Source organism: Oryx dammah, unplaced genomic scaffold, assembly GCF_014754425.2.
Source record: "Oryx dammah isolate SB20612 unplaced genomic scaffold, SCBI_Odam_1.1 HiC_scaffold_11, whole genome shotgun sequence".
NCBI classification, from domain to species: Eukaryota; Metazoa; Chordata; class Mammalia; order Artiodactyla; family Bovidae; genus Oryx; species Oryx dammah.
The window spans coordinates 42,050,446-42,076,255 of NW_024070195.1; the positions used below are offsets into that span (position 1 = coordinate 42,050,446).

A 25,810-nucleotide genomic window follows, 5' to 3' on the forward strand; every position below is an offset into this window, starting at 1 on the left:
TAGTTTGGACAATACGTGCTTACTCTAAATTGCCCAAAGAGGGGGAGGTGGTTAATAAGTTGCAGTTCTAGTCATTATAGGCACTTTAAAAAAAAAATAAACTCAAGAGTTATGCCTGCCCTGAGTTTTCTGAGTTAAATCTACAAAATAAAGCAAAACCCATGAGCTTGTGATTCTGAAAATATTGCCTTTGGTTTGTATTATCGATCATTGTTCTTTGGAGTAATGATTTCCAAATATGGTTATGCAACAAAATCAACTAGGGACCTTTTTACAAATAGTTTCATGGGTCTCAGCCACAGACCTCTACTGATCTTGTACCAGAGTTTGAACTTGACTTTACTAAAAATGTAGAACTGCATGCAATGCAGATGTAATAGATTGCTCTGTCAGTAAGCTTCTAAAGTAGCATGTATAGGAACATTTCTTTGTGTGGTGTGGGTGGTATTTGGGGTTCTCTGTGATGGCTGCTTTGAGTCTTGAGGGTATGCTGGGCATTGACATGAGTTGCCTTTTTGTTTCAGATGTCATCTGGGTCATTCTCAGTGTGGAAGTGGGTGGACTTTTAGGAGTCACGCAGCAGCTGTCATCTTTTGAAACGGAGTTCAACACACAGCCACATCGCAAGGTAGAAGGAAACTTCAACCCGTTTGCCTCTCCCCAAAAGAACCGACAATCAGATGAAAACAACTTAAAAGACCCTGGGGGTTCCGAGTTCGACTCGATCAGCAAAAACACATGGGCTCCTGCTCCTGACCAAACCGAGCAAGATGAGAATAGACTCTCACAGAACTCTGTAAATCTATCCCCCAGCAGTCACGCAAACAACTTATCAGTAGTGACTTACAGTAAGGTAGGTGCCCTCGGAGAAGAGGAGAAGGGATAGGCGGTGGGCGTTGGGATTTGTGATACCCCTTCTGGCAAACCTAGAAGCCTAGAATGTTCTTTAAGACTGCTTAGCTCTCCTGCCAATGCAGTAGCACAAAAACCTACCCCTTCTCCCCTCCCCACCCCGCCCCCAAGTCTCTAGGTCCTGTGGGTGTTAACTCCTCCATGCACATTTTATAAATACTGCTGTCTCTCTGCTCTGGTTTGGGTGTTGAAAGAACAGAGTTCTTTACCTTTAGTATTTAAAGAAAAAAGAAAGTCAAAATATCACCAGGCATTCTTCCAGTGTAAATGTGTACTAAACGTAGAGCAATAGCACACCTTCGGAGTTTGTTCCTACTGTGTGTTTTTTGTTTTTTTTTTTTGGTTTTGGGCAGAGTATTTTTCCTGAAGAAAAAGACAGACTCAATTATTTATTCTACATGTTGTTGGGCTTCCACTTTATTTACCTAGTTTCCAAGTCTTGACTGTCTTTCCAGTCCCTTGTGGCCCATCTGCCTCCTCACCCACAACCCAGAGTGGCCCAAGTGATATTTTGACTTTCCATGTGTGCAGAATAAGTGAGAGAATTGTTTGTTGAGTTGATCATAATTTTAAATATTCTGATTGTTCTAAGACTGTCTTCTAGGTGTTTGATCTCTTGATCTGCTTATCTATGCTTGCTGATTATACAGCACCTTCCATATTCTGCTAAGGGTGATGACGGTTGCTGGTTGTGTTTGGTTGGTTGAATAAAGCCCTGCTGCTGAGAGCTAACTGTTGTAGGTGATTTGTGTGGCAGGGCCTGTGAGCACTGCTATTCCTTCTTCGATTAATAATGTGATGCATTAGGCTTAGCCTCCCACTTATAGAATCGTATAACTGTTAAGTCTTTGCTTGCTTCATGCTGGCATTCACCCTCAATATTTTAAAAATAAAATTGATCGTTATTTGAGGGACAGCTTGCTCTGTTTTAAGAATGGCATTTTTCTGATCAGTGCTTTATATGTGGTCTAGATCGACAGGCAAATTAAGAAAAGAAACTTGGTGATGTGAACTCTTTCTCCACATGGTCGAAAGAGGGACTTCATTCAGCAGAAGTGTAACAAGATTGATTTATTAGTTTGATGGTCATTATAAAGGATTGTGTGGAGTCATGTTAGTCGTACAGGATATAAGAAGTAAATAGGCGAGGCAATGGCTTATATTTGAGGAAAGTCTTCACGTCTTAACACTCTAACAAAAGATTTTTCCTCTTAAGTTCCTATTGTTCCATACCCCTTCAGGGTATGGCTATTCCAGGTGGTACAGGCCCTAGGGTAAGCATGCCCTGTTAGAAGGAGAGCTCTGAAGCACTTGAGTGTGATGTGAAGATGAGAGTTGCAGGAAGCAGAAGCTGTTGCTCAGTGCTTTCTGTAATGGAGGCCCCTCCACCCAGTCGAGCTCCATGGCTCGGCCGTCACTGTTGCCTGAAAGGGCTGCTGTTCCTGGCCAGAGACTGCACTTTTTTCCTGGGTTGCGAACCTGTTAATTATTTTTTGCTCCTTTATGGCTTTAGGGACTGTTGTCCTTTAAGTCTGTCATTGCCCTGGCCTGGGTGGAGGTGGGGGCTTATTTTACAAACTCTGTAGAATCATTTAGAAATAGCATTTGCAAGAACCACGGAGAAAAGTTTCTCATTGCAGATTATATCTAAGACTGTTGCCTATAATGCATTGAGAATGTGGCATTTGGACCTCAAAGAGAAATCAGAGCCTCCTTTTCTTCTTAAGTGAATCAGAATCTTATTCAGAAAGCACTTGTGTGAGCACTAGCAAGTCCTCCGGTAGCATTTCTGGCTAAAATGGAGTCAGCTCTGCCTCTGAGTTCGCCTTAGAAATGGGGTGGAGGATAGACAGTCGCCAGTAAGGATTTATCGACACATCTGCACTAATGTACAAATCCTTGCTCATCATTGAAGACGGAGACTTGAAGGGTAGAAGTTGTCGCTGCCAGTTCGCAGTTCTCAGTGCAGCGGGGGAGATGAAGCACACATGCCGTTCGGTCCAGGTAAAGGGTGGATTTGGTCGGTAGGGCACCGCACAGTCAAAATGTATGATTTGTGTGCATGGCTGGGGGTTAGTTAAGGCAGAGATAAAGCAGAGATGGAGCTGATGTAAAAGCACAGATCTGGAAAGACAGGAAGGGTGATGATAGCAGAGCAGTTGCAGTGCTGAAGGCAGAATACTGAGTAAGCGGGGTATGGTCAGGAGTGATGACTCCGGGGGGGGGGTGATGTTCAGTTAGTTGCGATGTGTTCCTTTAGATAAAAAGTTTGGATAGAATAATTACAATGGCTCTGAAAAAAATTGGGACTATAGTTAAATGGAAATCTTCAAGCAGGGATCATTCATAATTCTAAGCATTTGTGTTTGGCTTAAGAATATAGATTTGTTTATTTATAAGGCAAGACTGCTTGGTTCTGAAGGGCTGTACTTGACCAAGTGATGAGATCAAGGAGAGACTAGAGTTATTTTTTAACCATTCCTTTGTGCCAGGTATGCTGCCAAGTACTTTAAGAAAACAAAAGCTCTGAGGGGCTGGCTTGCCCCGGTATCACACAGCTAGTGAGGGACAGAGCTGGGGTTCCAGTCCAGGTGCCACTTTACTGAAGGTTTTAGTAGATGAACTTGGGCTTTGCTTAGATCTTCCTTTGTTTTGTTTTTTTGCTGTGATCCAAAGCATTAACTGAGTTGATCACCAGTATTATCAAGGTGTGAAAGACACAAAAGTTGAAGAAAGAGGCTCTAATGTAAACTGGGGATTGCCTGTGGCATTTTTTTTTTTTTTTGGTGGTGGGTGGAAGAGTTCCTCTATTTGTTGAGTCTTTACAGTAGTGATTTCTTTTTTTAGTTGATAAAAATAAAACCTTTTTAAACTCTCAGGGTGTACCAGCCATGTGATGTTAATAATAAATAGCCCCCTTTTATTTATGAATGAGTGGAAAGACTGAGAATAGCCCCCCAGAAATCTAGAGTTAGAGCAGGGGTGTTGAGTTCACCCCAGGTGCCATCTTTATTGGATAGGTAGGCAGAGGACCTGGCTCCCTGGCATCAGGGATCACTGAGTTGGCAATAGATTTGATTTACTCTAAAGAAATTCCCTGCCTGCCCTGAAGGCTGGAGAGGGCATGATGCTCTGGGAAGCCCATGACCACAGTTTTAGGAGACCCGTCCAGTTTCCTGCTGCTTCCATAGTTACAGTTTAACTTGCTAAGGTTGGTAGGATGAGATGAAAAGGTTGCTCCACGCACCTTCTGTGAGGGCTCGGTAGATAACAGAATGGCACATCTGTCAGTGCCAGGAGCTGGGCGCCCCGGGAACCCTTCCCCTGCCTCCCTTGAGTAATGCCAAGCTTTCTGGACCCAGCGCTCTGTGCTGTGGGCAGGGAGTCAGGGAGCTCTGGGTGGGAACGTCTGTCCTAGCTTCATCCCTCAACATCCAGAGGGCCTGGGCCCTCCTTGTGTGAGAACTGTCAGAGGGAGTCAGAAAGGTGAGTAAGTGTATGCTGACCTGCTCCAGGGATTCATCAATCTGACAGCCTTTGTTAAAAATTGGCTGGCCTCATCATCAGCTCAGTTGTGGCTGACCTGTCCCAGGTGAACAGTCAGACCAAGTTTTGGTGAAGGTTAGGTGCTGTTTTAATGAACCCTTTTATTTGATTCCCTCAAGAGCCTGTGAGGACAAACAGTCACACTGTTGACTCAAGGCTCGTCTTGCCATGTGCTCTAACGGTGACTCATCTCTGGAGGCCGGGGTAGCTTCTGTTTGGACAGTGTTAGATAGTAGCAGAAAACAATCTACAGAGGTGTGGAAGGAGAAAATAAGTCCTGTTGAAATTAGATACTTCTTTTTCTTACTTGACAGTAATTTTTTAAATTTCTCAATGTTTTTTAAGAAGGCCTTACAGAGAGGAGCAAGATACAAACCAAATGGTCTTATTCAGGGTAGCTGGAAGTATGAGTATGACTGGCCAAAAACCAAGGGCCTGCTTTTCAGGACAGCCCAAATGCTTGCTTCCTTTCTCTAGCAATTGAGTAATGATTTACATTGGAGGAGCTGAAAAGAATCTCAAGTTCATTTATTCATTTTGTTACTTGGACTATACCTCTTATTTTGTATTTGTTCTTTTTTTTTTAATGTTTGGAGCTGCTGTTTGTCATATACTCCTCCTTTAAACTGATTACAGCCTGAACCACTGTTATTACTTCCGCCAAGTGCTGGTTCGGAAGAAGAAACGCGTTATTCTCTTTGGGGGAGGCTCCTCGTGCTCTCCAAGCGTCAGCCAGAGCCGAGTGCCATCTGCCCTGCCTGCCCCCAGTTGCCACCTGCTCCTCTTTCTCTCTCGCTGACAATCACCCTTTAGGATATCTTGGATCTGGAGCTGAAAAAGTTAGTCTGCTTTTATTATATCAGAAATCACCTTTCTTCTAACCTACAGCAAGGAAGAGCTCATTTCTCTCTGCTCAGGTGAGGGTTTAGAAACGTAGGCAGAGGATGAGATGGTTAGATAGCATCACTGACTGAGTGGACATGAATCTGAGAAAACTCCAGGAGATAGTGAAGGACAGGGAGGCCTGGTGTGCTGCAGTCCATGGGGTCATAAAGAGTCAGACACAACTTAGCCACTGAACAACAACAGGAGGTTACAGGGAGAAGTTTAGAAAAGGCAAATCTGTCTTATGGGCCTGAGGGTGTAATGGCTTATGGATCTTATTATCTACTTTGAAGTAGCCAGTCCAGTCAGTGTAACATAATAATACGAAATTATTTAATGAAATTGGGCCCAACATTTGCTCGGTTCTGAGGGCACTGAATTTGACCCACAGGCTGGCGGTTGGTGTCGTTAGCTGGGCACCGGCGGTGGAGGACAGCACATTCTTCCCACTGCCTCATGCTTGGGGGCAGCCCCTTTCCCTGGGAGGTTTACAGATGGCGCAGAGGAGCCGGAAGGAAAACTTGTGTCACTTGATGCCCTGTCCAGCTGTGTTCTCCTCTGTCGAGGGACAGCTAGCAGAAGCACGCACCCGCCCCTCCCCTGTGGGGGCCAGTGGGAGCGTGGTAGTCAGTTATATAAACTCATTGAGCACTTACTCTGTGCCAGGCACTGTGCGGAGGACTTTTTAAGTTTAATTTTTGTTAAAATTATCAGTGTACATAGTATAAGGAGCTAAGTAGTTCTACAAAGTTTATTATAAAAACACCAGTCACCTCCCAGCACCCAGAGGCAGAGGCAGCAGTCTGACATCCGTTTCTTTTAGTCCACACAACAGGGCCATGATACAGGCTCTGTCATTATCCCTGTTTACAGCTGCTGAGACTGAAGGCACACAGGTTCCATGGCCTGCCCAAGCTCATGCAGCTCGAAAGTGGTAAAACCAGGATATGAACAAAACCAGTTCTTTTTGACTCCTGAGTCTGCTTTCTTGACCATCTATTGCCTTGCTTCCTAGTTACAAATAGTATTCAAGTACATATTTTTATTGGCTGAGCTTACAGCTGTGGGCTCGGAATAGCATGCTTTCTGTGGTACACTGCTACATTTCAAATGAAAATCAAGCCAATTATTGACCAGATATTATGTGACTTCTCTACTGCTAAACCCCTCTCTCTCCACAAGCTGTTATCTCTGGTGGCTACAGAAATCAGCCCCTCTCTCTCCAGCCTCCATAAAGGGAAATGATTCCCTGGAACCTCGTGGTCACTTGGATATAGATGTTTGGTGACACTGAAATTTCCTTTAACTCACTTTTGTGAGAGCAGCACTTTGTCTGTATTCCGTGACTGTGGCCAGAAGATACAGTCTGGAGTTTTTTTTTTTTTTTCATTTTCCTGTAATGAATCTAAAATCTCCCTTTGAACATAATATTTTAAAGCTAGAACATGCTTAGGGCTGTCTTACTCCCTTTAAAGCCAGATTTTGTTTCTGCAAAGGCTATCTGGACAATGAATATTTTACAGTTAGTATGAGCCCTGAAGTGGAAGTTTACATGGTTTGTTCAAGACGAAAGTGGGTAAGAGAAGGTAGAAGGAGGGGAAGTTGGACGATGGAAACCAGATCGTGGAAGGATTTGTGGATCTTTCTGAAGCTTGGGCTTTTGCCCTGAGGAGCAGAGGTTGGAACCATTAAAGGATTTTGAGCAGAGGGGTGATGTGATCTGACTTCATGTAGTGAAAGATATGCTCTGACACTTACGTGGAGAGTACAGGACAAGGATAGAAGCAGGGGAAGTTAGTGCAATCATGTGGATAAAGAGAATGGGCACTTTGTGTCAGAGTGGTAGTCAGATAGGTTGGAGCAGTGATCTGTGTCTGTGTCTGCTTTATTAGCTAGAATGAACAGGATTTGCTAATGAGTCAGAAGCATGGTGTAAGGGGGAATAAACGATGACAAGGTTTTGGCCTGAGCAACTGGAAGGGTAGAATTGCTCTCCATGGAGAGAGGAAAGGCTGTGGGAGAGGTGGGCAGAGATCAGGAACTCCATTTGGAATACATTGGAGATTTCTGTAACATCCAAACGGAGGCATCAGGGAAGCTGTTGTGTATCCAAATTGGTAACATGATTTAGGAGAAAGGGTTTGGTGGAGATAACATATTTGGCAGTCATTCCATATGGATGATATCTAACACTGTGAGCCTGGCTGCCATCCACAAAATGATGAGTCTGTGTTGAGCAGGGTTCTCTCAGCCAGCTGAATAAGACTATTGGCATTTTAGGTCAGATGAGTCTTCTTTTGTTGCAGTAGGGTACAGCTCTTATGCACTGTAAGATGTTCAGTAACATCCCTGGCCTTTACCCACTGGAACCCAATGGCACCTCCCTGGCCCCAAGTGTAACAACCAGTACGGAAGTTATCACTGACTTGCTCACATTCACTTGCTCAAAGGACTTGCTCAGATTGGGGGTGGGCAGTGGGCTGGAACTCAGGGAACCCAGTTTGAGTCTTATGTTCTAGACTACATTATGCTGAGGCCTGCTGGCAGGAAGGAAAGTTTGTTTGCTGTTCTCTGAAGGTAGTCTCTACACTTATGTCTTGTGGTAGAGACGACCTTGTTCATCTTCAGGAGCACAAAAGAATTCATGGCCAAGGAGAAAGCAGTGCCTGGCAACTGAGGAAACTGACCCAGTTTGCTGGCAGATTAGTACATTTTGTACAGAAGAGGTTTGCTAGGAAACTCTGGTTTAATGATATTAAGATGACTCCCTTCTGAGAGCCCAGAAGAACCCGTAAAGTCCTCCCGGCCTTGCTGGTGTTTGCATTGGCATGGGTCATACGTGCATTTTAAAAATAAGCAAACACCATGAGCTTTAGAAAATGTCTTTTGCTGTTTGTAGCATTACTATTTGAGAATAAAAAGTTACTTCCAGGAGCTCTCCCTTTTGTACCTCAACAGCTTCAAAGCTGAACGTTCAGCTCCATCTTCTGTGCTTTGGGGCTCTGAGCATTGTTTTAGGCTGAGCTGACACTGGGCAGTCTTGTAACTGAAACAGAGCTAGTGTTCCCATATTTTTATTTCAGTTGTAAGGATGTATTCTTTTCCCTATACTCCGAATTTAGCATTTTAATTTCTGATGAAAATTCTCAGAGTGGGACTTTCTCAGTTTACAGGTTCAAACAGATAAGTTTAATTCAGAGATGTGAGGATGTGCGCTGTGCAGGCGCTCTCGGCCAAGTCTGCTCCGACTCCAGCAGGACCAGGTGCACGATGTGAGACCCATGGCGGCTGCACATCAGGGGGAGCGTGTGGGCTTCCTTAGAGCTCTGCTCAGGGAGACCCTTGTAAAAACTGTGTGGCATTCACCTGCAGAAGCTTGAATGTCCAGGGTCTTGGGCTTTTTGCTGTAATTTCACCACCTAAAGGCAAGTCAGAACTAACAGGGAGCTTTGGTATTTAGTCAGTAAGGGACATGTCCTTGGTTGCTCGGCCTGTGTTAATCCTTCATAAGAATTTACTGTCTGATTACATAGATGTGACTAGCTCATAGGAAAGAATGAGAGCAGTAAAGATGGAGTATATTGAGTTTTGAGTGCTCTTGAATTTGAAGGAAGGAGAAGGCAGTGAGGTTTGGGAGTAGCCAGGAGACTGATACCTTGATGAATGATAGATTCATACTGAAACTTCATGGTGGTCCAGTGGTTGGGACTCTGTACTTGCATTGCAGGGGCCTGAGTTCCATCCCTGGTCAGTGAACTGAGACCCCACATGCCGTGCAGCACGACTCCCCCCACCAAAAAAGAAAGAAAGTAAAATGATAGATTCAAACTGATTTGGAGGAAAAAGGAACCACATGCAGGAAGGCCCAGAGGCATTCACAGGCAGTGAGTGTTCCTGGGACACCAGCCAGCCTGACTGTGCTGAATGAGGTGTGCTTAAAGAGGGTGGGGTGAATTTTGGAGGACAACCTTGGAAAGCCAAGCAAAGGAGAGTTCACGTTTAATGTGAAAGGAAACAAGAGCACCTGCAGTGCTTTTGAGCAGGGAAGTGGCAAGATGAAGCCAAGTATGGCTGAAGGAGAGACAGTTTATTCTCCTTCAGTCAGCCAGCGGTTGTCCAGGATAGGGGAGGTGAAGCTGTGAATCCACTGTGAGAGAGGCGGGGCAGCACTGCAGCTCGAGTGGAGACTGCGAGAGGAAGTGGGGCCCGCAGCCTCACCCCGAGCCTCCGGGCTCCCACGGGACGGTACCCGTGGCCACATGGTGGGGCGCTTGGGTGAGCTTTCCCTCCTTTTAGGCGTCCTCCCTAGTGAGACGCTTACCACGTCTCTCTTCCTTTCTAGGAATCCCCTCTGCCCTAGGAGATGGCCATGAGAGAGCTCTCTGTCTGCCAGCATGCCACCTGGATTCTAGCACACTTGACGTTACATGAGATCTTGGGGGTTAGAGTTTCAAATAGTAAATAGCCTTTTCTGAAGTCTTTAATGAAAGGGGAAGTCGAACTTAGCCAATATCCTTCATCCCCTTGTAGGATTTTCAGTAATACAGTTTCATTTGCAGTGATGTTTGAGTTTTATTCTTTATGGTGATTTTCTTGATCTGTCAGGAGGTAGGTGAAGGCTCTGAAAGCTTGGTCCTAGGGAGCTTCGGAGGATGGGAGGATCAATGACAGAGGAATAATGAGGGATGCATGATGGAAGGAATGGGTGGGTGGATAGAGGGGGGATGGAGAAGGTCCCCAGCAGGATTGTAGAAGTTAAGAGCAACAGAAAAACTGTCTTATCGAGGTAAGTATAAAAATTGCTTTACAAGGCTTTTAAAACACCAATTCACCATACTTAAAACTGAGTTAAGCTTTTAAGCACAACTTTGACACAGAGGCTGTGAACTGAGCCTGTCCCATGAACAGTTTTCATGCATAAAAGTACATTTGTTTTCTTTTCTTTGGCTGATTCCCACACTTGTCTTCAGCCATTGCATCAAATACATCTTTGAAATCTTGAGGACTGTTGCATGAAAGTGGCTTGAACACCAAGGTTAAAGCGTCCACAGAAGTTCCCGTCGTGCCGGTCTGGCCCTGCTGTCCCACCAGCGAGCCGCCTTGAGTGGTCAGCACCTCTGGAGGGAAGGGCCTTGCTTTGTGTGCTCCCGGGAGAGGAGTCCTCACTGCGTTGCCCGTTGCTGCAGCACAGACTCGACTTCTAATTAACGAGAGACAAATAGGTTCCATTAGGGCTTGGTCAGTCTCTTGGGCCTCAGCAGCCAGGCCAGCCCCATGACAGGGCCTCACCACAGTGGATCTGCAGGGCAGGACCAGAACAGAACTTAGTACCAAACCGTGTATTCTTCTGTGTTTGCATTCAGGGCACATAAGCAATACAAAAGAAGTGCTAGGTGGGCAAAGCGTTGGCTGGGACTGGCCCAGGAAGAGAAAGAGGAGGGCCTGGTAGTGTTATCTGATGCTGCCATCAGTACATACTGCAAGAGCATGCTATTTCACAGCTGTGCAGCAAACACTCTTGCCTTTTTATTAACCAGCATGAACCTTTTTAATCTATTTAAATCACAAATAAAATAAAGACAGGTATGTGAAAGTTTTTGTGTTGTGATGCTTTATCTAAACCAGCTTTCATATAGGAAGAGTAAACCCAAAAGTCCTCATAAGACATCCTTGTTTCATTAGGAATTTTAATCTTTTTTTCTCCCCTGGAAGGTTAAACAGATGGCTCAGCAACACAGAGTATTCCATAGTTCATTCATTCATTTTACTGACACCTGGGTCTTAACTCTATGCCAGGCACCAATAAGTGGCAGAAACAGGTTCTGCCATCTTGAAAGGGCGACTTTCTCTGCTAATAGCACAGTCTTCCTGCTGGTAAATATCAGTAAGTATTCCAGCTGGAACAAAACTAGTTTCCTGGGGTTTTTTTTACTCCTTTTTGGAAAAGTTATTTTGATTTCTGTGTAATTTTAGGAAGAATTTAAAGATATTGTAGGTGCCCATTCACATAAAATCAGTGAAAACCAAATCACCAGCTTTATCAACCATTGTGAAAAACAAATCATAGAGATAGTTTTATTTTTAGTTTTGCTTTGAGCCCCAGGCCTAAAGTACTAGATCTTAAATTGTCCTTTCAGAAGATTGTGATGAATGAAACTGAGCTTGTCTGTTTATGTCTACAAGTGTTCTCTTTTAAAAATATTTTAGGAGGTTAGCCAAATTATGGCTCACAATGGTTATTACCTTTCAGAAGCACAGTCAGCAGGGACCTGGCCCAGCTACTGGAATCGTCCAGCTGGCCTGGGGCCAGAGTCTGTTCCCAGACGCCCATGAGCAGAGAGGCCCCTCCGTCTTAGCTGGCTAGTGTGGGCCTCGAGTAGTTTAAGGGGACTCACCTGCCCCGTTGCCAGTAGAATTGAGGTCCCAGGGCTCACAGCCATGACAGTATCATCAAAAAGCTTAGGGAAGACTGAGGCAAACAGGCAGCACTTCAACCCCTGTGGGCCTAAAGGCTGCCACTCCTTCATCAGGAATGCTTTCTGGTCCCTTAGCAGATGTGGGGCCTCTCCCAAGAAATGTAGCTCTTGAAAGGCCATTTCTGTACAAGTTGGTCCTGGGTTCTTTTAGACCTGGAGAGTCAGATAGAGGAGTTCTTCTCTGGGTTTTGTCATTCACATCCTCTATTAGTATGCCTAAATCCAGCCTTGCTGCTAGTGATGTGGTGAGAGATGAATCCTCATAGAGAGGAGGGTGACCTTCTGCATCAAACTCAGTGAGCTTTGTAATCATGCTGTGATGACCTCCTTCTCTGCTTGTTGGAGTTTAACTCTGGGCTCTGTGGCACCATCTGAGGCATCCATCCCTTTATCTGTTTTCCTTATTCATGGCACAGCGGCTGTAGAAGAGATGTCAGGGATGCCAGGCTAATGAAAATATTTGGCATTTGCTTTTCCCAGGGATAACAGTTGAAGAGCCGCTAGGTCTCAGGAGAGAGTGAACACTTACCTGTATTGCCAAACCCTACTTTTAGACGGGCTTTGGAGACATTAGCCACCAGAACCTGTTACACGGGGTCTTGGAACTCCAGTGGAACCTGAAATGTGGATGGGCCTCTGGTTTCGAGTATACCTCCATCCCACTCTTGGGAAAGGCGCCTCATGCTTGGCCTCCTGCCATCAGACACCCTGGACGAGCTGTTCCTGGAATCTCCACCAGGCTTCCTGTGTGACTCGTGTTGCGCTGCTGTGTTCCGTGCGATGCCTGTAATCCTGCATGTGGGGAGTCCAGATGATCAAGTCGTTTTGAAATAGACTCAGCTCCGTCTCTCTTCCTTGAAGTGATGGTAGTTAATCTGGGGGGAAGGAAGATAGAGCTTGTTCTTCAAGCCACGTTTCTGCACCAAGTAAACGTCAGCAACTCCAATATGCCATTATCTGGATGAAAGGGAATTAGGTGGCATTTTTCTCTCCAAAAGGCACACAGCACCTCAGTCAGTAAATAGGTGGTCAACGAAAATTCTTAATCTAAGCTAGTTAAAAACCACACTGCATATTCTAAGGACCAGAGTCTTCAGGTGGAAATCTGAAAATGCCTGTATGTATACTCCTCTCTCTGCCAATTGCTTGGGATCCATTCACTTTATCTGTAATTAGGAAATGCACAACCACTCCTTGGCAAAGTCATCAACTCCCTTCTCCAAACATTCCAGACAAGTCACAAGCCTAGTGCTTGCTTTATAAAGGCCCACATGAAGTGTGGGAAGCTTCCATCTAGAAAGTAGTCTAATTTAGGGTAAAGGGGGAAAAAAATTCGTAGAAGACAAAAGCGTGTTTGTTTTTCAGGGTTTCTTTTCTCTGTGCGTGTTTTCCTGCACGAAGCCCTTTGAGCATTGTGTTGGTTCTAAATCTTACAGGGATCTAAGCCTTTGTTGCTCTCCTTGGATTGTTGTTCGTGAGTGAACGTTGTCAGGAAGTACCAAGAGTAGCGTGCTTTAAGCTGCTTTAATTTCCGCCTCTGGGGCGTGTGACCCTCCAGCCAGGCCCCACACCATGGGGTCTGAGAGCCCTCTGCTCGTCCTGCCCACACTTGACCGAGTGGCTGGGTCTGTGACCACCGAGGTGGTTGTGACAGCCTCCACTCGCCTGCTTTCGGCACAGTGAATGGAGGGCTGGCAGACCTGGCATTTGAACCACCACCGCTCCACTCACCAGCTCTGTGCTCCCAGTCAGGTTGCTGCCTCACTTCTGTGAGCTTGGAGAGCGTGCTCACCCTGGTTTGTCTGTGTGAGAGTTCAGGAGAGCACTTTCACCTGCCCCAGCAGCCCCCAGCACGCAGCTGGTGCTGTATCGTTGTTGGCCTGTCTGTCCTCCATTTTCACTTCTCCAGCAACACCACCAAGTAGCCCGAGACCTGTATCTGGTCTCGAGGCTTTTTATGGGAGAGGAAATAAAACGACAAAAGGCAATTTCAGTGTTTTCCACTCCGGGGGAAGAAACTGAAAACTTGAAACTCATCTTCCCTATTCTTGGCAGCTTTGACCTCTGGTCTAAATAAGCATGATCAAAGAGCTTTTTTTTTTTTCCTTAGAATATTGTTTTTCAGCCTCCTGAGTTAGGTACTTTGAGTCAGCTCCTTAAATCTGTAAGTTTAAAGGAGCAGTCTGAGATCCTTTGAGGGGAAGGGACTTTACTCAGGGCCACTTGGAGAGCTAAGTGCAAAGCCGGGAGCAAAACCCAGATCTCCCACTTCTGTGGAACCCGCGGCCCACCGCCTTGGGAACGAGTGCGAGCTGCGCATCTCGAGCTAACTGCCCCCAGGGAGCCCACCCTCTCTGGGACATAGGAGGCTGTGACCAGATGGATGCGTGACCCGGATGCGTGTGCCCCCAAGCCTGGGTGGCTGTTTAAAAACTTGGTATAGGGGACTTCCCCAGTAGTCAGGTGGTTAAGGTTCCACTTTCCATGCAGGGAGCACAGGTTTGATCCCTGGTCGGGGAACTAAGATCCCACATGCTGCACTGTGTGACCAAAAACAACAGGAGAAACTTGGTTTGGAAAGGCCAACATTCTTGTGACTTAAAAGGGTCTGGTGCTGCAGGTGGTGGTCTGAGAAATGCCTGTCTTCTTTCAGCTGTTAATTCAGCAGTACTTCCTGGGTGCCGATAGGTACTGCTTAGGGACAGGTGTGCTAGGGAGACGGCAGCAAACAGAAAGGGATTCTGTTCTCATCATTGGCAACCCCGCAGCCAGCACTTCTTTACATTTTTTTCTCCAAAGGAAAGTGTCCTTTTTAAAGAAAATCAGATTCTAACCATCCATGTCTTTAACAAGCTAATGGTCCCTAGGCCCTGCTGCTTCTGAGTCACTTTGGGGTGTCGGGCCTTTCGTGAGGCTAGTTCCCAGTTACCTGTGCCCGCCCAGGTCTTGGCATTGACATGGTCTCTTCAAGGCACAAGCTTCAGGGAGTGGTGGAACAGGGAGGCACAGGACGTCCTCCAGCAAATTCATGCAGCTGCTTTTGGGGTTGGCACCTCTTTGTGTCTCATTCTTAACATAAGGGAAAAGGGAAACTGGTGCTTTGTCCACCAGCCAAGCAGCAGAGAAAATGCCTTTGGGAATTTGGAACAAACCTTATCATCACATGGCCAGGGAGAGGCAATGTGAAGAGAACAAAGATCAGACTTGGGCTTGACTCTTGGCTCTGTCCTTTACTACTTACGTGACTTGAAGCAAATCTCCTCGTTTCTGCAGTCAGGTGGGCATAACAGCACTCAACGTGGCCTTGGGTGAGAGGCGACGACAGTACGCCACGGCCCTGCTGCCGTGCCCATCCTGGGTGCCCGCTGGACAGCTGCTGCCTCTGCGCCGGTGTGTGCGTTGATACCTGTGTGTGTCGTCGGCCCACAGCGGCCTGCATCTGAGGTCCAGGTGCAGAAAGCGGTGTCCAAGGATCTTTAGCAGAGATGTACGGCGTTGTCAGGATGGAAGGAAGACTTTGTGACCTGGGTGGAGGGAAGTTGGTAGTAGTTGATGTGGAAGCTGAGAGATGAGGAGTCTGCCCACTAGCCTCAGCTTTCTTGGATGACGTGTTTGAGGGATGATACTCAGCACGTCGCGCTGTGCTGGTCCATGGCCTCCTGTGGATTTGCATGGCATCGTCAGCCCTCGAGCCATATTTGTGCCTCGGGGCTTCCCTCTGGCTCACTGGGAACTGTGGGTTCTTCCACTTGGGTTGGTTGTCTCGTTCTCCCTGCTCTGTCTGCCACCACTGACTGTGTTCACTCTCTTCCAGGGGCTCCACGGGCCTTACCCCTTCGGCCAGTCTTAAAACGGGTGTCAGCAAGAAGAAAAACTAACAAAAGACAGAAGGCTTGACTCTGGGTGGGGAAGGGCAAGGGGTTCCTCTGGATTGCAGACCACATCGCACAGACCCCTGGCTCTGACCCCCATCCTGGAAGAAGAGGAAGACGCAGAAAAGACTAGCTTTGAGTAAACTCAGTGTGCATGTGTGAATGCCGAGTCGCAGGAGTGGTGTTGAGGCTACCAAGAAGAGATCCATGCAGCCACTTTGGGCTTTGTTTGTTAGGTGTCAGTCTAACAAGTCACTAGGTTGCTCGGGAAGGAAAAGAAAAAAATGTTTAAATGGGGGAAAAAAAGCCATCTTTTTAAACAAAAATTATTTTGCCTACAGACAGGTTGTAGTTTCGAGCACATGTTAATTTTTCCCCCCTCTTTCTCCACTTTTTTTCTTTTTTTACTTTTTTTTTTTAGATAAGGGATAACATGCTGTTAATAGAATAATAGCTGCTTGCTCTGGAAGCGATTCAGGTTAAAAGCTGGCGCGGCCTGCTCGGGGACCGTGCGGGTCGGCGCTGCAGGACGACACCTGCAACCTGCCTCCTGACTCCTCGAGTCTCTGACCCCATTTTTTTTTAATGGCACCAGCCAGTGAATTACGACGCTTTTCCTCCTCTTTTCTCTTTAATCTTCTGTTGATTTATACCTTTGACATTTGTATGCGTCAACCCTGTGGCTTGTTACCACCAGAACCTCTCCGAAGACCGGACTTCCCTGTGCGGCCAGCAGTGGAAGCCTGGAGGACAGAGCGCAGGGGACGGAGCCTCTGAGGCCAAGAGGTGTCCGCCTGCACACGCGTGTGACAGCTCAGGTCACTTGCCTTCCCGGCGCCGGCACGCTCACCGCACAGCTCTCTCGGATGCTTGGCACACAGCGGCTCCCCATTCACTCTGGGAGCCGTGCCTCTGTGCTGCGTGTGCGCCCTCTGCACGCGTGCAGGGGTCGGGGCTGCTCACCAGACCAGCAGGTGTGCAGCAGGCGGGTGTGGAGGTGCCCGTGCTTCTCTGTTGTCACACAGCTCCCTCCCCTGTGTCTCCCTGCCGTTGTCCCATGTGGTGTCTTCGCAGCCTGTTAGCAGAGGCTGTGCTGTTCGGGTATGAAAACGTAGCCCCAGGTGTGGGACTTGCCACAGGGAAGGGCCACGCTTACCGTGTGATCTTGGAGACCACGTTTTGCTGGGAATGAAAGGACCCCCGCCCCAAGCAGGATGCTTGGTGACTGGGAGGAGGCGGGCTCGGGGCGGCCCCGTGGAGCCCGGGCGGATAGGCCAGCTGCTCACGGGAATGGGTGGCCCCACGGGCACCCTGTGGGTTCTGAGCAGGCTGGGATGTGGATGCCTCCATGGGGAGCTGGAACCAGGCCAGAACAGCTGTCTGCCAAAGATACAAGAATATGCAAAGGCCCTCTTCTCTTCTCAGCCCCTCCTTCCCTGAGTCTTGGTTGGTTTGATAGCCGGGATACGGATCTAGGGTGTGGCTGCTGGATCGCCTGCCTGTTGCCACACCGCCCCCGTCCCCGGGGGTGTGAACCGGCAGGGAGGCCAGGTCGATGCGCGGCAAAGGGTCGTGTAGCTGGGTGTGGGTGAGGGGCTGCCTGCCTGTCTGGCTGGGTGTCTGAGTTCTGGACATGTGTGGTGTTTGTGTCTCCTCATCCTCTTCTGAGACTGTTGTTTTAAAAGCTTGACTGTGAGAGAAAAGCTTGTATGAAATTCCCCCAATGCCTCCCCACCTGCCCCCGCCCAGAATAAAGGGGGAGTAAACTCTGGTCCACTGGAGGAACCCCAAGGGAGGGTGGAGCCAGGCGCTGAGAGGGCTCACACTGGGGCCCCTACTCTCTATGCACACAGAGAGCACCCCATTGCCAGCAGAGGAGAGGGGGGTCCCTGCCAGGTGCCCAGGCCACCATAGGTCTGACACGATGGCTTTTTGTTTGAGGGCCCTGTCAGGCCCAGACTGCCACCACTGTTGGTGCCAGCCTCCCGGACACTGCCCCCCCAGAGCACACCCCCACTCAGCCCCTCCTCGCTTGCTGGCATCGCATCTTCAGCTGCCCACACGGGATGGCAGGAGGCTTCACATCCCCTGGTTCCCGACCTCCTGGTCTGCCCCACACCAGCCGCCCCTTCCCCCCGCCCCAAGGGGAGCTGCCTGCCTCTGGTCACTCAGCACTGGCTTCTCAGGTCACCGTCAGTGGGTCTGGCCCTGCCGGGGGGGGCTCCTGCTCCTCTTCCTCTTGCTTCTAGGCAATCTCACCTGGCAAGGCAATTGTCCCAAGCATGTTGGCTTCCCTCCCAAGAACAAAACCATTTCTGCGTACGCATCTTAGAGAGGTGGGCTCCTTGCCGAGACCACAGTGTGCACAAGCCGGGGAGTAGGGGTGGGAGGAGTCCGAGGTTGCCCCAGGACCTGGAGGCCCTTTTGTACCATCATCTGTCTCCTCTCTCTAATTTTGAGTTCCGAGCAAGTCCTGGAGTTCCTCTTCTGTCCTGGTGGGACAGCAGAGGCTACCCACTCCGTTCCTCTTGGACTTTACCAAATGGCAGGCTGCCTCTGGGCAGGACCACCTGTGTCTAGCAGGCAGGAGGGGAGGCAGGTGCCGTCCTTCAGGACCTGAGTCCACGGGGGAGGCAGAGGGGCTCAGGCTTGCGAGGAACCTCTCTGTGTGCATGGAGTGAGGTGTGTGTGGGTGTGTGTGCACGTGTGCATGCTTTTTTTCTTTTTGCCACGGGGACAGTTGAATTTGGGGCATTTTTCTACGAGAAACAAGCCTTCTCTCCCCCATCAAGGACTGGCCGTAAACTTTAGTCCATCGAAGGCACTTGCAGCCAGAAAACAACCTCACCAGGACAGCTGGTGTTGGCCCCAAGGTGGCCAAGGAGGGGAGAGGGCCTAAGAATAAACACCTCCCCAAATCGAGTGTGAGTCCCAGCAGGAGAGGGTGGTGGGGTTGCCAGGCCCCAGAAGTGCAAGCCGGTTCCCTGCCCCACCCCGCCCTGCCTTTTTGATGTTTCCTTGGGTGAATGCTGGAGGGGCTTAGCTGCTGCCTCCTCCTGGACACTGACGTGTAGCAAGCAAGCTGGGTGGGTGTTCATGGCGGGGCCTCGTGGTGCCTGGGAGGAGATGAAGATGAGGAGGTTTTTCCTTACTGTATAAATGAATATTTGTATGATTAAATTAACACACACCAAAAAAAAAAAAAAAGAAACAAAAAACCCTATTTCCATGTGTGTCAGTGACTTTATTGTGCCCTGAAGTCCCTGTATAGCCTACTCTGTGACCTGGTAATGTGACCAGTGGCCTTCCGGTTTCCAGGGCCCCTGCCATGCCTCTGTTAGGCCCTGCTCCATCCCCAGAACAGATGCACCGGTTAGTGTGGACCGGCAGGGGGCACTGTGTGGACATGTGCTGCGTGTCAGGCCCGGCACGTGGGTGATAACACCGAGCACCACCAGCCTCTCCCACTGGAGAAGCAGACAAGGGTGAATTGGGACTGGGACTCAGAAGAGAAGGAACATTTTCCCTCATGTGTTTCCTTGGTGGTTCTGCTTGATTTCAGATTAGATGCATTTTTGCAAACTGATCTGAGAGTCTGAGAACCAATTAGGGCCCACACTCCAGGCAGTTGACAAGCAAATCTGGATCCTACCCCTATGTACTTTTGTGAGACAGACCTATGACCTTGGCCAGGAGATGGTGAGGCAGGTTTCAAGGTCTGTGGCATGAAAGAAACTTAATTGATAGATGCATTAACAAATGGTGGGCTCACTAGATCCATGGTTTAATGACTCTTGGGAGCTCAGAACTCAGCTTTGTCCTCAGCCACATCACTCTGTGTGTGTGTTGAAGGGAAAGTGAGATCAGAGCGGGAAGAGTTACTTGTCACCCAGGCTGGGACCCAGCGCATCAGCTCCCAGATGCTGGCATTTTCAGTTAATTGCAGGCCCTGGGTGGGGCCTTCACCCTGTCTAGCAGAGCTGAATGTTCTAAATGGTGGCCCTGGCACTGAGCCAGAGTCTAGGATGTAGGTATGGGGAGGGGGATTCCACGCCATCGCCCTGTGGGCAGTTTGGTGAGGGAACCTGTGGCCACAGGTTACACGAGACAGAGGCGCCGCAGAAGAACCGGTCTCAGCCCAAGGTCTCTACAGCGTGACACAGAGCCCAGCGCGAGGGGGACTGGCCCAGAGACCCCTGGGGTGAGCACCTTGCCTCCGCCTGTCCGTGCCAGCGCTCCCGCATCCTGCTTCCTTCCAGGTGCCCACAGCTGTTTGTTTTCTGGAGAAGGGCCCCCACCCTGTCACCTGGGTCTTCTGGCAGCTCAGACCCACTCCCAGGCCTTCCCCAACACCTCTACCATTGGACAGTTATTTGTTTGGCAGAATCTGTTTGTCTTTGGGGCTGTAACCTGTCAAGAAGTCACCAGGCCCTGGGAGAAAGAAGCAGATTTGATGGTAGCTCCTGGCCGGAGCCATTCCCACGGGGGCTAGGTGACAGGGAGGGCGCTCAGCCGAGCTTTTGTATGGGGGTGCGGTGGGGGAGGTTGCAGTGGTGTGGACCCAGCCCTCCAGGCAGAGCAAACAGGTGTCCTCTCGGCCACCTCCCTGTCCCAGCTCAGGTGGCGCTGGGTGCCTCCCACCCTGTTCTTGGGAAGGCCCCTCCTTTACCTGCTTGCTCTGACCCGGCCACTTTCCCAGACACTGCGTGGTGTCCAGCCCTGTCTGGCAACCAAGAGAACAGGCTCCAAGGGCACTCATGGCCGACCTTTATTTCAATAATTCAGTAATGGGAGCTGGAGAAGGAAATGGCAACCCACTCCAGTATTCCTGCCCAGAGAATCCCATGGACAGAGGAGCCTGGCAGGTTGCAGTCCATGGGGTTGCAAGAGTCGGACACGACTTAGCGACTAAACCACCACCAGCAGAGCAGGGAGCGGGCAAGGCTGCTTGAGAAGGGAGAAGGGTATGTGAGTTTGGGAGTCAAGAGTGTTCAGAGAATGGATTCTGACAAGCTAGCATGACTGACGGATGGGCCTCAGATACCTCCTCTGTAAAATGGAGATATATTGGTTTAGAAAGCAGGACTTGGGTGGAACTCACAGGTTTTTAAAAATATTCTGAGGTTCTATGATCTGGAACAGTGCTTCTCAAACCTGACTGTGTTAAAAATGCAAATTCTGATTTAGCAGATCCTGTGAAAGAGGACAACATTCCACCATTCTAACAAGCACCCTGGTGAACGGGCTCTGTTAGTCCTCCGACCACACTTGACGAGGGGATAAGTAGGTGGTGGTCTGAAGGGGTTCACCCACCCCTGCAGCCACCCGGGCTATGAGACCAAGCCAGATCTAGCCAGGGCTGTGTTGTCCAGACCCACGAGAGTTTGAGGGAGCTGAAATCATTTAGAATGGTAATGTTCAAGCTGGGCCGTGCATGGTTCCCTGACATTTCCCAGGGTTTATCCAAGGCTGTGATTTCTGACTTAAATATTATATCTAGCGTTATGTTTTTCCATCACAAACAATAAATGTCTGAGTGTCCACCATAATTATGGTACTATTGGCTGAACAACTCCTATTAAACTGTTTATACGGATGACCTCATTTAACCCTTACAACCTTCCATATGCAGCAGCCAGCCTGGTGCTCACGTTTGTGAACAGGTAACCCTGGAGTGTGGCAACTCCCCGAGAACAGGTGTGAAGGCTGGGATCATCGTGTAAGCAACCTCGACTTCACCCAGGGGTGTCTGGGGGGTGCTCCTCTGAGGATGCTGAGGGTGCAGAGATGGCGGATGGATGCACAGCCTGCAGTTCAGCAGGGGGGTTGGGGCAGGAAACACGGTCTGGGAGAGTCATCAATCATTTAAAGCCTCGAGACCGGATGAGGTCATCACAGGAGTGGCTGTGGACCTGACCCCATGTGTCACGCACTCCCTCAGTCTGCCGGTTGCCCCAGCTCCCTGTGCAGGAGGCCAGGGTTCAATCCCTGATCAGGGGACTAGATCCTGCATGCTGCAGCTAAGACCTGGCATAGCCAAATAGATACAGCTTAAGGAAGACGGCCCCACCCCCGCCCCTAACTTGCGCTCTCTCCTCTCTGCTGTCCGATCCCCATCCTGTCCTTGACCCCCGTGTCCCTGCAGATGGTTACACAGCCACTGAGGGGCTGGATGGAACCAGGTGGCTGGGGCCTGGGGGGAGACTGGAGCCCCAGGAGCTTGTTGCTTAGTTCCTGGGGCCCAAAATCCCTAGAGCCCCAGAGCCAACTCTAGGAATTCCTCCAGCTGAGCTGCAGGAAAGGAAGTCAGGAGCAGGCCTGTGTGCCTGGGGCCCAAGGAGCAAGGCCCTGTGGTGCCACGCTCACCTACCCCAGGCCCACAAGCCCTGGCAAACAGCCGAGACACTTAAGATCCCTGAGAGGCTGGACTGTGATTGCTTGAGGCCTCTGAGCAGCCAAGGTCCCCCCCACACACAGGGCAGTGGAGAGAGGGGACTCCGGCTGAGCTGTGCGGGAATGTCTTCCAAGCACTGAGCTGAAAGATAGGCGGGAAGGGGAAGTGTGGAGGGCAGGAGTAGCCCTCCGGGGTGCTGGGAGTGCGGCCACTTGGGAGCTGGTGCGGGTGGGCCCGTGGCCAGCAGAGGACACCACGTGGCCCAGGCCTTGTCTGGAAAAGATGGACACCTGCCTGGCCTGGCTTCCGCACCAATACCTTTTCCAAATCTGCACACCTCCAGGGTACGTATCATCTCAGCTCTCCTTGCTGAGCCTGGCTTTGAACCCAGGCCCTGCTGCTGCTCTGCTCTGTTGATTGCTCAAGTGTATGTCAGCCCTGAGAACCTCCATGTCCTAACCTGTGAACAAGGACAATTCTTTTTTTCCAGAGGGATCATGAGAATCAAAACCCTTCGTTGAAGTTGAGCATTGCATACATGGGGCAGGTGAGTGTCCAGTATGTGGGGGCCACTGTTATTTTTGTGACCCTCCACATGGAGGTCCTGCTCCCAAGGAGAAGGGGACTGGGGCCCTAGGCATTTGGGAGGCGGAGTCCAAGAAATCCACAGCCTGCTCAGGAGTCTCTCCCAGGACCACAGCAAGTCCTTGCCCTGAGGGTATTCCTTGGTCGGGGTGGGAGTTGAAAAGCAGGAAAGGACTGTTCTGGAAGAGGGTCCAGCTCCCTCTAAGAACAAACTCAAGGGGAGGAGGCGGTCCTCAGGGGCTCTCAGCACGCGTGTTGAGCGAGGAAACGACCACGTGTGTAGGAGACACTGCCTCGTATGGGACTGGCCTGACTTCTGGAGGCGGCTGCTTAGTCCAGCGCAGACCCCAGACTGGGGGGGCTCCTGGAGAGGGGTCAGCAAGTCACAGGTGCGCCCAAGGTTGAGAACGACAGCCCAGAAGCCTATGGGAACTGGTTTGGCCGCTGCGGTTTACCACTTCCAAGGGTGGAGCACTGAGGCTCACACGTTTGCTTCCAGGTGCCTGCGAGGACCTGTATCGGGGCCAGGGGCACAGGCCAGGCCACAGGCGGGCACCACCATGGCATTGGCACCCCACCCTCGTGGCATCTCCTGCTGTCAAAGGCACCCAGACCCCCTGGGCATCTCCAGCTCTTGCACGCTTTGTCTTCACTTAGCTCTCTCTCTCCCCACATCCTGGCTTCCTGGCAGTTGAGCATGCTTTAACCAGGAACCACGAGGGTATGGGCTTGGGGCTGGGGCAGTGGTTACCAAGATAGGTCAAGAGGGCTGTGTGTGTGTGTTGAGCCTCTCTGCCAGGCCCCCAGATGTGGGTCCTCCAGGGCTGATGAAGACACGTCCCTGAGTGGGAGACGGAACATAGGAGATGGGCAAAGTGGGCACAGTGGGGAGTGGGGTAGGCTGAGTGTCCTGTGGAGGAACCCACGCAGGAGGGGCTCAGAGAGCCAGCCCTCCCTCCAGTGCCTTGGGTTGGGAACAGTGGCCATTCAGTGTATCCCCAAAGGTGAGACCGGAAAGGCCCCAGTGAGAAGGGGCCTTCTCTCCCCAGGGGCCTCTGGCTAGTGTCGGCCGCACCTTGCCCTGGCTACCTCCAGGACACCTGAGCCAGTAGGGGAGCCAAGGTCCCCCGGGGAAGAGAGAATCTGAGGTTGGGAAGCAGGAAGTGACTCCAGCTGGCTCTGATCCCCAAGCCAGGCATCCAGGCTTGGGGGGTCCAGTGAGGCCAGCCATGGTGGTGGTGGTTGGGCCCCAGGGGAGGCAGCCTTGGCTCTGGGGATTCGTTTGCATGGACCGAAGTGGAATTTGCATCTTTGAGAAGTTCCAGCTGTGGGAAGGGAGTGGGCGCCAGGAGCTCTTAGTCAGGCCTTCCGTCTCCCACTTCCCTCTGGATGGGGTGGGCATGGGGGAGCAGCCCCTGTGCCAGCCAGCCGCCACCTCACCCAGGGTGAGGAGCTCAGCTGATTCCCAGTGCCCTTGGCTCAGCATTCAAGCTCTGTCCTGTGTGGAACACGGGTTCAGAGGAACAGAGCTGTCTGCGCAGCTGCACACGCATGCCTGCACTCGCAGCATGTGATCCAACATACATGCAGTCCTGTGCACCACTCATGCAGGAAGGTGTCTTCACACAGCATCTGTGCCCTCCATGTACTGACACAGGTGCAGGGACACGAACTTAGTTCACACACAGACACACCCTCGGGGTCACACCCTCTCACACCAGCATGTGCCCACACCAAAGTTCACACCTGTTTCCCACACTCATCCTTAATAATAGTTGATGGTTTTTATGTTTTCGCTCCAAGTCAGGCATGCATGAAGTTCTATTCCATCCTCACAACAAACTTCTGAAGCACTGTTTTTCCTTTGTCATTGATGTGTACCGTACATACAGTAAGAAGAACATGAAACTCAATGGGTTTGGCTTGATGAACTCTTTTTTTTTTTCACTTTAACTTTTTGGCTGCGCCGGATTTCCGTGGCTGTGCACGGGCCTCTCCTGGCGGTGGCCTCTCTTGCTGCGGAGCACAGGTCTTCAGGCACTCGGGCTGCAGCAGTTCTGGCACACAGGCACAGTAGCTGCAGTTCTTGGGCCCCAAGGGCTCAGCAGCTGTGATGCACGGGCTTAGTTTCCCCAAAGCACGTAGGATCTTCCCAGACCAGGGATCGTAAACCCATGTCCCCTGCAGTGCAAGACAATTCTGTACCACTGGACCACCAGGGGAAGTCCAATGAACTCTTTCTTAAGTGCACAAATCATAACTGTCATCTCACTCAAGATCTAGAACGTGTCCACTCCCCCAGGAGGCTCACATGTGTGCCTTGTCAATCAACAGCCCACACAAGAGAAGCCAATATCCTGGTGCAGTAAGTGTCGTTATTATTCCCATTTAAGAGATGAGAAGACTGAGGCTCAGGCTCCTGGCCGCATACTAAGCAGTGGCCAGACTGGAGGCTCTGACTTCAGACCACCACACCACATAGATGGCTGTTCTTAGTGCACACCTCCCTGATAGAGGGCCGTGGTCATAAGAGGGGTGGACAAACCTATTTTGGTTTTTCCACGAGGAAAGCAGCAGAGATGATTTAAGCTTTGCTTTCAATCTGCCCTTAAAAGGGCACAACTTGGCTCAGGAAGGATCAAGGGATTGGTGAACTCTGAGCTCAGAGCTGCTGCTCCTGCCCTGGGGCACCGTGTATCCATGGGGCAGGAGATGCATTTGAAGGCACTTCTGCCCCAAAAGAAACCACCTGAGCACTTTCTTCGTGCCTTCCATCAGAGGAGCACTCGTGGCAAAGCTTGATATTCACTCATTCATTCTGTGAATAGGTATGTAGTGAGTACTTACCTACCCGGTGCCCAGCCCTGTCCTAGGTACTGAGGACGCATCAGTGAAACCAGCACAGAATATGCCTGCATCACGGAGCTGACAGTGAAATATATGGCGTTTGGGGTAGGAGAAAGGAAGAAGCAGGACAGGATGGGGTAAGGGGGGAGTGCAACTTCTTTTTTTTTTTGGCTATACCATGCAGCACACGCATCTTAAGTTCGCTGACCAGGGATGGAACCTGTGTCCCCCTGCAGTGGAAGGGCAGTCCTAAACCACTGGACCGCCAGGGAGATCCTGAAGTGCAGCTTTAA

At 50.0% G+C, this 25,810-nt stretch overlaps 1 protein-coding gene across 4 annotated transcripts in view; it reads left to right on the forward strand.

Moving 5' to 3' along the window:
- The window catches only part of ILRUN (inflammation and lipid regulator with UBA-like and NBR1-like domains), a 107,275-nt gene extending 88,361 nt beyond the window's left edge, over nt 1–18,914 (forward strand). The window contains exons 4-5 of one of the 4 annotated variants that reach the window (XM_040249069.1): nt 525–853; nt 9,686–10,929. In XM_040249069.1, coding sequence (XP_040105003.1) covers nt 525–853; nt 9,686–9,703 — 347 coding nt within the window. In that variant the 3' untranslated portion in view covers nt 9,704–10,929. Of the gene's footprint in view, nt 1–524; nt 854–9,685; nt 10,930–15,633 lie in introns of those variants that run through there. The other 3 variants (XM_040249068.1, XM_040249070.1, XM_040249071.1) reach the window with 3 other exon arrangements.
- Nucleotides 18,915–25,810: the final 6,896 nt, after the last annotated feature.